At 41.1% G+C, this 12949-nt stretch overlaps 1 protein-coding gene across 9 annotated transcripts in view; it reads right to left on the minus strand.

Moving 5' to 3' along the window:
* Positions 1-12949, minus strand: part of LOC121293187 (protein kinase C and casein kinase substrate in neurons protein 2-like) — a 123167-nt gene that overhangs the window by 30194 nt on the left and 80024 nt on the right. For all 9 annotated transcript variants that reach the window (XM_041215978.1, XM_041215984.1, XM_041215983.1 and 6 more), the window contains 2 exons: positions 12185-12340; positions 5321-5493 (listed from right to left, as the gene is read on the minus strand). In XM_041215978.1, coding sequence (XP_041071912.1) covers positions 5321-5493; positions 12185-12340 — 329 coding nt within the window. The remainder of the gene's footprint in view (positions 1-5320; positions 5494-12184; positions 12341-12949) is intronic.

Here is a 12949-nt window from a genome sequence, read left to right on the forward strand (position 1 = left end):
GGCAATCACTCTCACCTCACCTTGGAAGTTCAGTTCTTTCACCCATGTTTGAACCAAGGCTGTAATGAGGTCAGGAGATGAGTGGCTGGGCTCCTCTATCATTGAAGATGGGGATATTTATGGAGCCTCCTCCAGTGAGTTGGTTAATTGTCCACCACCATTCATGACTGGATGTGGCAGGACTACAGAGCTTAGATCTAATCCATTAGTTGTGGAATCCGTCTACCACTTGCTGCTTATGCTGTTTGACACGCAAGTAATCCTGTGTTATAGCTTCATTAGGTTGACACCTCATTTTTAGGTATGCCTGGTGCTGCTCCTGGCATGCCCTCCTGCACTCTTCATTGAACCAGGGTTGATCCCACGGCTTGATGGTAATGGTAGATGGGGTATACGCCAAGCCATGAGGTTACAGGTTGTGTTCGAGTACAATTCTGCTGCTGTTAATGGCCCATAGTGCCTCATGGATGCCCAGTCTTGAGTTGCTAGATCTGTTCAAAATCTATCCCATTTAGCACAGTGGTAGTGCCACACAACACAATGGAGGGTATCCTCAATGTGAAGGCGGGACCTCGTCTCCACAATGATTGTGTGGTGGTCACTCCTACATGTATGTTTTTCCCTCTTGTTGTTCCCTCACCACCTGCTGCAGACCCAGTCTAGTATCTATGTCATTTAGGACTCGGCCAGCTTGGTCAGTAGTGTTGCTACCAAACCACTCTTGGTGATGGACATCGAAATCCCCCAACCTGAGTACATTCTGCACCCTTGCTGCCTCACCTCATCAGCTGAGGGAGGGTGGTACGTGGTAATCAGCAGGAGGCTTCATGGGGTCCGGAGTTGATGTTGAGGGCTCCCAGGGCAACTCCCTCCCAACTGTATACCACTGTGCCGCCACCTCTGCTGGTTCTGTCCTGCTGTTGGTGATAGAGGTGTCTGGGACATTATCTGTAAGGTATAATCCCACGAGGATGACTATGTCTGTGAGACAGGTCTCCCAATTTTGGCACTAGCCCCCAGATGTTACTAAGGAGGACTTTGCAGAGTTGACAGGGCTGTAAATGCCTTTGTTGTTTTGGGTGCCTAGGTCGATGCTACGTGGGACATCCGGTTTCATTCCATTTTTGTGACTTTGTAGCGCTTGTTACAACAGAGTAGCTTGCTAGGCCATTTCAGAGGGCATTTAAGAGTCAACCACAGTGCCGTAGTCACATGTAGGCCAGACCAGGTAAGGACAACAGATTTCCTTCCCTAAAGGGCATTCGTGAACCAGATGGGTTTGACAATCTTTCCATGGTCATCATTAGACTTTTAATTTCAGACTTTTTTATTGAATTCGAATTCCACCATCTGCTGTGGCAGGATTCAAACCCAGGTCCCCAGAGCATTACCCTGGGTCTCTAGATTACTAGTCCAGCGACAATACCACTGCGACATCGCCTCCCCAAACTTAATAGTATAGCACCTGACCCTGTTTGATGGCTGGCATAATGGATTTGCACTTGCATGTGGTAGGTCCAGTTTAATATATTAGGGCACCCAAAGATGACAGCAATGCACCATTCCACAGAGCAAACAGTGGCCAACTTCAACATTTTAAACTACTTGTAACAAATGCACAAGAAAAAGGCATGCTTTAAAGGAATCTGCTGCCTGGCCAATATTAAACTTTTAACCAACATTAAGTTTCAATCAACACTGCTAAAATACATTATCCGGCCATTCATCACTTGCCTTACTGTGGGATCTTGGCACGTGCAAACTGGCTGCCACAACTGCCTATTTGACAACAGTAAAGGAGACTTCAAAATATATCCGCTTTGGAATGTGAAAAGCTCTATAAAGTGATTTTTTTTTTAAAAAGCTATACAACATTATCTACTATCATGACCAAAATTTGCATTACGCAGAATTAATTCTCCCACATTTATTGCTTGCCCATGCCATGCCTCATCAAACTTATATCTCTTTCCCTGCAAACTTATATTATTTTCACTGCATCTCATGCACGCCAACACCTCAATAGGGCGCGTCTCTAAGATACAAGGTATAATTAAAAGCCAGTCACAGCATGAAGTCATAGTTAATAAAGTGAGCTGCATGAAACGTAGTCATGTATTGACACCTAGGTGGGAGCAGGTTGTGTACGTCTGTCATTGTAAATGCACTCCTTTAACTTGTATCATTTCTACAAATACAACATTTATAAGATTGTAATGTTTTGGGACTGTCTCTTTAACCTAGGGTAAAATGGAGTAAAGGGGTCATGTGACCTGTTCCAAATCCTGGTTGCTATGGAGACAGTAAGGGCTAGAATGATTTACTGGAAGACGGTTTAAGATGGGGAGGGGGGAGGAGGGAGAGAAAGAAGGGTTAGAGGTAAGAGACCAACTCCAGGAGAATTTAAACGAAGCTGGAAGATTCGCCTAGCTTTGGCTAGAGGGAAGGATGTCCAGGATAACCCTCACTGTGAAAGTCAGTTCCAGGATTGTAAGTTCTCCAGCTGTAAAAGGAAAAAGGAAGCAAGCTATCAGAAACTGAGAATAACTTTGGACTGGTTCCTGGAGAATGAAGAGTTCTTAAGGGACAGAGTAAATAATGTATAACTGTGGGGGGGGGGGGTGATTTTCAGTCTTTTAAAAGTTAAATGGTGAAACTATTCTGTAGTATTTAGCCAACGTTGCTTATAGTTGGTTTGTTTCAATAAAGGTCTTGAAACTTGAAATCTTGTCGTGTGATCCTTTCAGTCAGTCAATGGAAGTTTGAATTTCTTTTAAGTTATCAGTCTCTACGGGGATTGTAACACAAGGTGGTCAATGTACATTTCCTGTGTCATGCCCAAGTGGAGTTAACACTGAACATGTGCAGCCCACTTCAGGTTCAGGTAGGCACCTCTGAAAATTTCTCGGTATTTCCTCCTCTAGTTTCTTGAGGCTAAGATGTATTCCCAATGGACAACGTTGAAGCTATCAACAGAGGCTTTTCAATTCATTGCCGACTCATGCCGTACTAATCGTGCTGGGCATGGGAGTTCCTGGGTGGCTGTAACATCTGGTGCAAATACACCTGCAGAAAGTGAGGCTTGTTCAACTTTTAGCACAAAATGGGTGAAAAACCTTCCGCCTGTTGCTGTTGAGGGGCATGGACTTCATCTGCATCGAATCAATAACCTGCAGGAGACATGCTGGCACTCCAAGATAGCAAGTTGGTTGACGAAGCATGGAATTTGGAGCCACTCAATGATCCAGGCCTTTGGATGGGGTGGGTGAGCAATGGGGAGGCAGGGTTGCGAAGGAACACATGTAAGAACACAAAGGTCAGCAGTAGGCTGGAGGAGCTTTCCTGTTCCTACCAGCTCCACAGAAAATAAAGGGTCTTATGATGTTTTATGATTGGCCTTCAGAGGTCACTTCAAGTACCGTTGGTTATGCTGTTTAACACCTGTGCAAATGAGCTGATTATGTGTAGTGCATGCTCTGCAATTTTTACCTTAAAATTGCAGTTGGAATTCTACGTTTATCAAATGACACCAATTTATATGACCTGAAACAGGCAGGCAAGCCAGTTGCCTATCTAAAGGTTCCTAACAAGTTGGTAGCAATTGTAGCACTAATGTAAGCTGGTGACACAACACCATTTTGGGCTGTTACAACTGGTGATCACAGTTAAGATCGATTCTAGTATCTCGAGCTGCATTCACTCAAGCTGAAAGCCACCATGCTTGATGAACAGTGGGATACACTCTGTTACATATGGAAAGCAAAGAGATTTCTTTAAGGTTTCCAAGAGGTGGTCACCCAAAGGCAGACACAATGATGGATGAAAAGGATTTGAAGAGGGTAAGCATCCAATATGAGGAGGAGTAGGAAGAAATCACAGGGGTCTCCTGAAAGTATTGAATATTTGTTCCAAGGACTAGAACTTGGGGTGGAACAGCCTTGAGCAACACCATGGCACTGTGGAAAAAGTGGTTGCCCAAGAAGGAAGAACTGAGTTTATGAATCAGTACTAATGGGGATTCAATAGCAAAAGTTGTGAACCATGATTCTCTTAAGCGTGCGTATCAGTCCCAAATGCCTCCCTGGTGTTAGGATAAAGAACATCATGAAGTAAAAACAGAAAATGCTGGAAATATTCAGTTAGTCAAATGACATCTGTGAAGAAAGAAACTAATTTAAACTTTTCAGGTTGATGATCTTTTGTCAGAATTGGAGAAAATTAGAGATGTAACAGATTTTAGCATGTACAAAGGCAGGGGGAGAGAGCAAAAGAGAAGATTTGTGATAAGGCGGGAGGCACGAGAGATTAAATGACAAAAGAAATGATGGCGCATGGTGAAAGCAGATGGCAATGGGACAAGTAAAGAAATAATGGTTGGGTCTACAGGAAGTATAAAGTATAAAGTGAAAAGCTGGGGACAGAGATTACAATCTAAAATTGTTGATCTTAGCGTTGAGTTTGGAAGACTGTAAAGTACCTGATTGAAAGATGTAGTTCTTTTCCTCAAGCTTACGTTGGATTTCAGCTGAACAACAAAGGAGGCCGAGGACAGAAACACTAGAGTGGGAAAGGGGCAGGGAATTAAGGAACAGAATGCACTGGGTGCAGAAGCTCTTGGAAAGAAGGAGAAATCAGGTGAAAGCTATAGTCCATGTCAAACTAACCACAAACTGGATTAATGTCCTAAGAAAAATGTTCCAGGCATTAGAAAGCAGATTAAGAAATAACAACCACAAAGATAATAATGTCAGGATTACAACATACCAGACAGTGCCGAGACAGTTGGGTTAGAGAGGCAAATGCATGCATGCTTTTTATAGCACATAGCTTAGGCTGACACTCCAGTTCAATTCTGAGACGGTGCTGCACTGTCAGAGATGCTGTCTCTGGAATAAGACATTAAATAAATTGTTTACCTGTCCTCTCCAGGCAGAGATCAAGGCCCAGGGCACCACCTGAAGATTAACAGGTTGGGTGATGTCCTATTTACAATGTATCCCTCAATCAACATTGCAAAAATGTTTAATTTGTCATTTAACAGGTTGGCGTTTGTGGAACTTTGCTATAAACAAATTGGCCCTTGCATTTCCTTACGCTGCAAAAGTGTTTACACTTAAACAGTATTTAATTGGCTGTAAAGTGCTTTGGGACATCCTGGGGTTGTGTAAGACCCTACATAAATGCAAGCATTTCTTCTGTGAATGTTATAAGTCACTTAAAATGCTGAAGGTAATTTTGTTTGTGACTACTTCAAGTGGTGCAATTATTCAATGGTTCGGTTTGACATGCTTCACAATAGACACATTATGTTATTATTTACCTGGTAGTAGAAAGGTCAAGATGTTGCTTCACCTCCAATAGGACCTCTCGAAAGAATTCTAGTCTCTTGTTTTCAAACTGCTGACACTGCTCGAAGACTTGCTCCATGTTTTCAATATATTGTGGTGTGGACTTATTCAGTTCATCTAGATTTTTCTCATACTTTTCCTTCGTCTGAAAGTGAAAAAAACCTTCATAAAATCCATATCAGAAGATGTGCCATACTCCAAATAGTATGATTTGTGAAACATATAAGCAGGACTCAAAGTGCTAGCTAACCTGCAATATTCTTACATGCAACAATTTATTTCTATTGTAATAAATAAGACTTTTCTTTTAAAACAGTATTTGTATGCAGCATTTAACATCGCAGATGAAAGAGAATGGCTGACAATCTTCAATTCTTAAATAGAATCAGACAATCTTGCAGGTCTGTTTAGTAGTTACTCTTGCCAATGTTATCACAGGCAGGTATGTTTGTAACAGGAAGATTCATAAGGACAAAATTTCTAAGGAGAAAGAAGAACATTATTTCTTTTGTTACCTGATGCAACCCAGGTTAGGACTGCTGAAACAGTCTTATGAACTGCCCCGCCATTCACAGGATCATGGCTGATCTGATTTCAACCTCAACTCCACATTCTCACCTATCCCCAATAGCCTTTCACCCCCTTGCTATTAAGAATCTATCTCTGCCTCAAAAAATATTCAAGGACTCTGCTTCCACTGCCTTTTGAGGAAGAGAGTTCCAAAGACTCACGATTCTCAGAAAAAATTTCTCCTTATCTCTGTCCTAAATGGGTGACCCCATATTTCTAAACAGTGAACCCTAGTAAAAGATTCTCCCATAAGAGGAAACATTTTCTCCACGTTGACCCTATCAAGACCCCTCAGGATCTTACAGGTTTCATTCAAGTCTTCTAAACTCAAGTGGATACAAGCCTAGCCTGTCCAACCTTTCCTCATAAGACAACCTGCCTAATCCAAGCATTAGGTTAGTAAAGCTCTCTGAACTGCTTCCAACGCATTTACATCCTTCGTTAAATAAGGAGACCAATACCGTACACCATACTCCAGATATGGGCTCATCAATGCCCTGTATAACTGAAGCATAACCTCCCTACTTTTGCATTCAATTTCCCTTGCAATAAATTATAACATTCTATTAGCTTTCGTAATTACTTGCTGTACCTGCATACTAGCCTTTTGCGATTCATGCACTAGGACATCCAGATCCCTCTACATCTCAGAGTTCTGCAATCTCTCACCATTTAGATAATATGCTTCTTTATTTTTCCTGCCAAAATGGACAACTTCACACGTTCCCACATTATAACCCATTTGCCAGGTCTTTACCCACTCACTTAACCTATCAATATTGCTTTGTAGCCTCCTTGTGTCCTCTTCACATCTTACTATCCTACCTATCTTCCTGTCATTAGCAAATTTAGCAACCATACCTTCGGTCCCTTCATCCAAGTCACTTATATAAAAATTGTAAAATGTTGGGGCCCCAGCACTGATCCCTGTGGCAAAGCACTCGTTACATCTTGCCAACTAGAATAAGACCAATTTTATGCCTATCCTCTGTTTATTGTTCTATCCATGCCAATATGTTACCGCTCTACAACATGGGCTTTTATTTTTTGCAATAACCTTTGATGTAGCACCTTATCAAATGCCTTCTGGAAATCTAAACACAGTACATTCACCGGTTCCCCATTATCCACAGCATATGTTACTTCTTCAAAGAACTCAATAAATTGATTAAACATGATTTCCCTTTCATAAAACCACACTGACTTTGCTTGATTACCCTGAAATTTTCCACGTGCCCTGCTTTAACATCTTTAATAATAGCTTATAACATTTGCCCTATGACACATGCTAAGCTAATTGGCCTGTAGCTTTCTGTCTCCCTCCCCTTTTGAATAAAGGAGTTACATTATCTATTTTCCAATCTAATGGAACCTTCCCCGAATCTAGCAAATTTTGGAAAATTAAAACCAATGCATCAACTATTTCACTAGCCACTACTTTCAAAACCCTAGGATGAAGTCCATCTGGGCCTGGAGACTTGTCAGCCTGCAGCTCCAACGATTTGTTCAGTACCCACTTCCCTGGCAATTGCAATTTTCTCCGAGTTCCTCCTTCCCTTCTATTTCCTGATTTATAGCTATTTCTGGGACGTTAATTGTATCCTCTATAGTGAGGACAGATGCAAAATGCTTATTTAATTCTTCTGCCAGCTCCTTATTTTTCATTATTAATTCCCCAGACTCACTTTCTATAGGACCAATGCTCACTTTGTTAACTCTTTTTTTAAAAAAAAATATTTATAGAAACTCTTACTATCTGCCTTAACGTTTGTAGCTAGCTTTCTCTCTTACTCTAATTTCTCCTTCCTTATCAATCGTTTGGTCATTCTTTGCTGTTTTTTAAATTCTGCCCAATCTTCTCACTGCCACCTATTTTTCATTACAAAAGCAATTACATGCTTTTTCTTTAAATTTCATACTATCTTTAACTTTAAGTTAACCATGAATGGTGGGTCCTTCCCTTATAATTTTTCTCCTTGAAATGTTTATATTCTCTGTATTCTGAAATATCCCCTTAAATGTCCACCACTGCATCTCTAGTGACCTATTCCATAGCCACCATGCCAGTTCTCTTTAGCCAGGTCCACTTTCATGCCATCATAATTGCCCTTATTTAAGTTTAAAATACTAGTCTCAGACGCACTCTTCTCTCACTCAAAATTCAATCATATTATGGTCACTGTTATCTAAAGGCGCCTTCAATATGAGGTAATTAATTAAAATGATCATGTTACACAATACCAGGTCTAGGATAACCTGCTTCTGGTTGGCACCAGAACTTGCTGTTCTAAGAAACTATTCGGAAAACATTCTAGGAATTCCTCATCGAGGCTACTTTAGATTAAAATCCCTTAAGATTATCGCCATACCTTTCTGACAAGCTCCTACTATTTCTTCCTTTATACCCCATCCTATTGTATGGTTACTGTTAGCAGGCCTTTATACCTCTCCCACAAGTGACTTGTGTTTATCATTTCTCATCCCTACCCAAAGGGCCTTTACATCCTGGTTTCCTGAACTTAGGACATCCCTCTCTATTGTGCTAATTAATTCTTTAATAGCCGATCCAGCCCTCCACCTTTTCCTAGCTTCCTGTCCTTCTGAAATGTCATGTACTCTTCAATATTCAAATCTCATTCTATGTCATCCTGCAGCCATATCTCTGTAATGATTATCAGATCATATTTATTTCTATTAGCGCTGTTAGTTCTGTTTTATTTCAAATGCTACCTGCATTCAGATACAGAGCCTTTAGCTTTGTCCTTTTATTATTTTTGTATTCTCTTGCCTTATCTGCTAATTTACACTTAAGATTTATACATCCTGTACGCTGTCCCTTTCCTATTGTAGTCTGTTTATCATTTCCCACAGCAATACCTTTTTCCCTTGCCTTGTTTCTACTCTTTGATTTGCCACATCTTCCAAATTTGATCCCTTGCCCCCACTATTTAGTTTAAAACCCTCTCTACTTCCCTAGTTATGCGGCTCACTAGAATATCAGCCCCAGCACAGTTGAGGTGTAGACCATCCCAAGGGTACAACCTGCCACTTTCCCCAGTACTAGTGCCTGTACCCCATGAACCAGAACCCACTTCTCCCACACCACTTTGAGCCATGCATTCATCTCTCTAGTTTTATGTACCCCATGCCAATTTGCATATAGCTCAGGTAATAATCCAGAGATTATCTTTGACATTCAGCTTTTTAATATAGTGCCTAGCTCCTCATACTCTCTATGCAGAACTTCTTTCCTAGTTTTACATATGTCGTTGGTAACAACATGGACCATGACAACTGGATCTTTCACCTCCTGCTGCAAGTTCCTCTCCAGCCTGAGCAGATGTCCGTAACCCTGGCGCTGGACAGGCAACACAGCCGAAAGGCCTCTCACTCTTTTCTGCAGAGAACAGTGTCAATCCCCCTCACTAAACTATCCTCTACTACCACTACATTTCCTTTTGCTCCCCCACTTGAAGGCTTCCTGTACCGATGCCATGGTCAGTTTGATCATCCAAGCTGCAGCCCCTGCTCTCATCCAAATAAAGTGAAAGAACCTCAAATCTAAAAGACAATTTTGCAAAGGCTGAGGCTCCTGCATTCCTGCCTTCTGGGTCCTCTTACCTGCCTTACATTTGCACCCTTCTGCCCCTGACTACTAACCAAATCAGAAGACCGTCTTCTAAAGGTCCGCTGGGACTGTATGTTTCTCACTGGTTCGGAGTTTCTCCATTCTAATTTCTTTGCTTGTATTCATATTTACTCTCTGCACAGGTGTTGGGAGACTCAGAGATGAGGGGGTTCCAATACAGAAAATTAGTGGCCAATTAGTGACTGCCTCTTGGTACAAAGCATCCAGGTAATTTCCCCCTTCCTTGAGGTTTCAGTGTCTGCAGCTAGGCTTCCAGCTCAATGGCTATGAGCCAAAGCTCCTCAAGACTCAAACACTTACTGCAGACATGTTTGCCCTGGATCACACTAGCATCCAGGAGCTCCCACATGCTGCAGCCTTGACACATCACCTGCCCTGCCATCCTTAACATGGTTTAATTAATCACTTAATTATATTATAGCTATATTTAAAATTAACCTTACCACCAGTTTGCATACTATTTTAAAACTTAGGACTGGAATAGACCTTAACCGCTCAACTGATATTCACCAAACAGTTAGCTTCTTTCCCTGTACTGGAGTAAGAAACTATTCCTACAGTATGAAAAAGTTAGAAAAAGCGAAAGCGAAAGGAACACCTCCTCACTGAACTCCTCCACTCACCAAACTCCCAGGAATGCACTCAGTTCCAAAGCTACATTCATTTGTTATTAGACACTGAAATACCAGAGGCTCAATACACTCTGTACCTTTGCTTTCTCCAATGTGAAGGAGTTATGGTTCATCTGTTGGGTGGGCGGGGGTTATTAGGTAGAATAAGCAGGGGGTTTCTTGGGCCTTGCTTGACCTGAAACCATGAGGCTTCATGGGGTCTAAGATCAAGTTTGAGGATGCTCAGAGCTAAGCCTGCCTTGACTGACTATATGGCCAGGGTTTTCCAGCCCAGCCTTCAGCAGGCTTCATCGCGGCGGAATGGGAAAATTTGGAGCGACATTAAAAGTCAACAGCTGTCCAAATTTTCCCAAATTTGCCCACACTAAAGATTGTTGATGGTGGGACCTGAAATTCTCGGCCTACATTATTATTCCCCCACTCTAGACCTGTTAGGGATGGTAGCTTTCCTTCCCCGTAGGAAATTATGAACTAGTTGAGCTTGTAAACTCTGATGGTCATTTCTCTTGGTGCTAGCCCATGAACTACTAGATTTAGTGAATTCAATTTCACAACATATGGATTAATGTCTGTGTAAGAAAAATAATGTACACAATGTAGCAAAAGAATGTAAGTTCTTATTACATTCCTTTGTGCACTATTTTTCAAAGGACACCGGTGCCCAGATGTTACTGAAGAGAATGTCACTGAGTTGGCTGGAGTGGGACTGTATGTTTCTCAATGATTCAATGTTTCCCAATTCCAATCTATATGCTTGTATTCATACTTACTCTCTGCACAGGTATTGGGAGACTCAGAGGTGAGAGGGTTCCGATACAGAAAGGTCTGAAAATTAGTGGCCAAAAACAAAAAGGTCTGAAAATTTTTTGTAACAAGTAATTGTAACACATTTTATGATCCATGGTGGATGCTAATGCTTCAAGGTCACTTCAAATAGAATTACTAGACTTCGCGTGGGTAGAAACATTAGTTTTCCCTTTGTTTACCTTCTATTATCATCAAGACTGTGGACCGATGCATTTGAATCAAATCACCAAAGTGATTTCAGCATTCAGTGTAATTAGTGCATGCAATTCAGGTTGAAGTCCATACTAACAACTGAACATAAACTTGCTGGATTATGTACATGTAAAGTGAAACAAAGGGCTACGACAGTGCTTCACAAACTATTTTCCAATGTGACCCATTTTAACTCAGCAGCACCTTCTGAAGGGTAATTAGGGATGGACAGCAAATGGGACACCCACATCCCATGAAAGATAATATTAAAAAACTCTTGAAAACTAACATGATCCTAGAGACTGGCAAAACAGCAATAAAGCATCTTAGTAACACTCAGTATATAATTAAAGTTTGTGTACTACAGATCAACACATCATATAATATGAAAATCTGCGTTTTTAAAGTACTTGGTAAAAATATTACCTTTATATACTCAAGTAGTTTTCAGCCTAGTTCCCTACATTCCCTGGTGACAGAACATGGAATGAATGAGACTAGGGCTCCACTGCTCCTGCCTGCTGAGACCTGGGATCCACCAAGTGGCTAGCAGCAGAGTGCGTCCGCCTGGTGAGATGAGTGGTGACATCCCCAAGCCTGCTCCGTCTCGTTACTTGTGGTGATTTCCAGACTTGGAGATTCTCTCCTCCTGGCTCATGTTGGGGGTGCCAGTGGCCAGAGGGGGGGGGTCAGAAAGAAATTCCATTAGCCAAAAGTCAAGAATTCCGCCAAATGGTGGAAATTTCTCGTCCCTGGAGACTCAGCCCAGCAGGGGTAGCATTCCTGCTTTCCCCTCATGGGTTTACGCTATCATTTGAGTGTATGTTAAAGGCAAAAAAAAAGTGGTGTGCAATTCTGCATATCCATCCATTACACGAAAGTATGATCTATGAAACCCAAGTGGTTGTGTATTCTACTGTGTTAGCCATTTTGTCACCTTGGGATAGTTTCAGAATACATAAAATAGTACAATATAATAAAATTACCTTTTGAACATCCTGCTTAGATTTTTCTACTTTATCTTGCACTTTCTTCAGTTGTTCTGGATTTACATTTGAATCAGCTTTGCTGTTTGATTCCCTGGATATTGCTATTTTCTCTTCTTTACAAGCTACATGATAGGCCTTCTTGGCAGCTTCCACCTCAAAAAATCAAAAACAAAAGTTGTTTGGTTAATTACCAATTAAACTTTCCTTTCTTAAAAAAAACTGGAAAGATGCAGCTCCTGAATTGCCACATGTAAAAGATTAGCCATAAAAGGACATATTTGGCAAAAATTAGGCCATAAATTGTAGCACTGATCAAATTATGTCTGGCAACAAATAAAACTGTATGACAATTACTCTTAATTACTCAGATTTGTTTTTATGGAATTCTTGAACAGTTTTCCTTTAATAGCAAGTTATCAGAATTACATAGGATTTGCAGCACAGAAATAAGGGTTTCCCCTCATTCTATTTACTTCATCTCACCCTAAGAACACACATCCTTTTTTGGTTTGTGAAATGTCCCCTTTTTTCCTTCATTTTAGAAAGCATCCATACTATAAACAGCAGTTTGATGCAAAGTGGTTTCTCTTTGCACTGATATTGCAGTTAAAGTGTAATTTAAAGTCAGGGCCAAATCTGACATTGGAGGTGCAGCAAGTGTCTTTCTGTTTCCTTTCAGAGTCAGTTTATAACTTGGTGTAAGCGGATTCAACTTTGTGCCAATCTCAATCTTAAACTTATAGAGCATGATTGTACAATACA

This window comes from Carcharodon carcharias, chromosome 21 (assembly GCF_017639515.1).
Source record: "Carcharodon carcharias isolate sCarCar2 chromosome 21, sCarCar2.pri, whole genome shotgun sequence".
Taxonomy (NCBI): Eukaryota; Metazoa; Chordata; class Chondrichthyes; order Lamniformes; family Lamnidae; genus Carcharodon; species Carcharodon carcharias.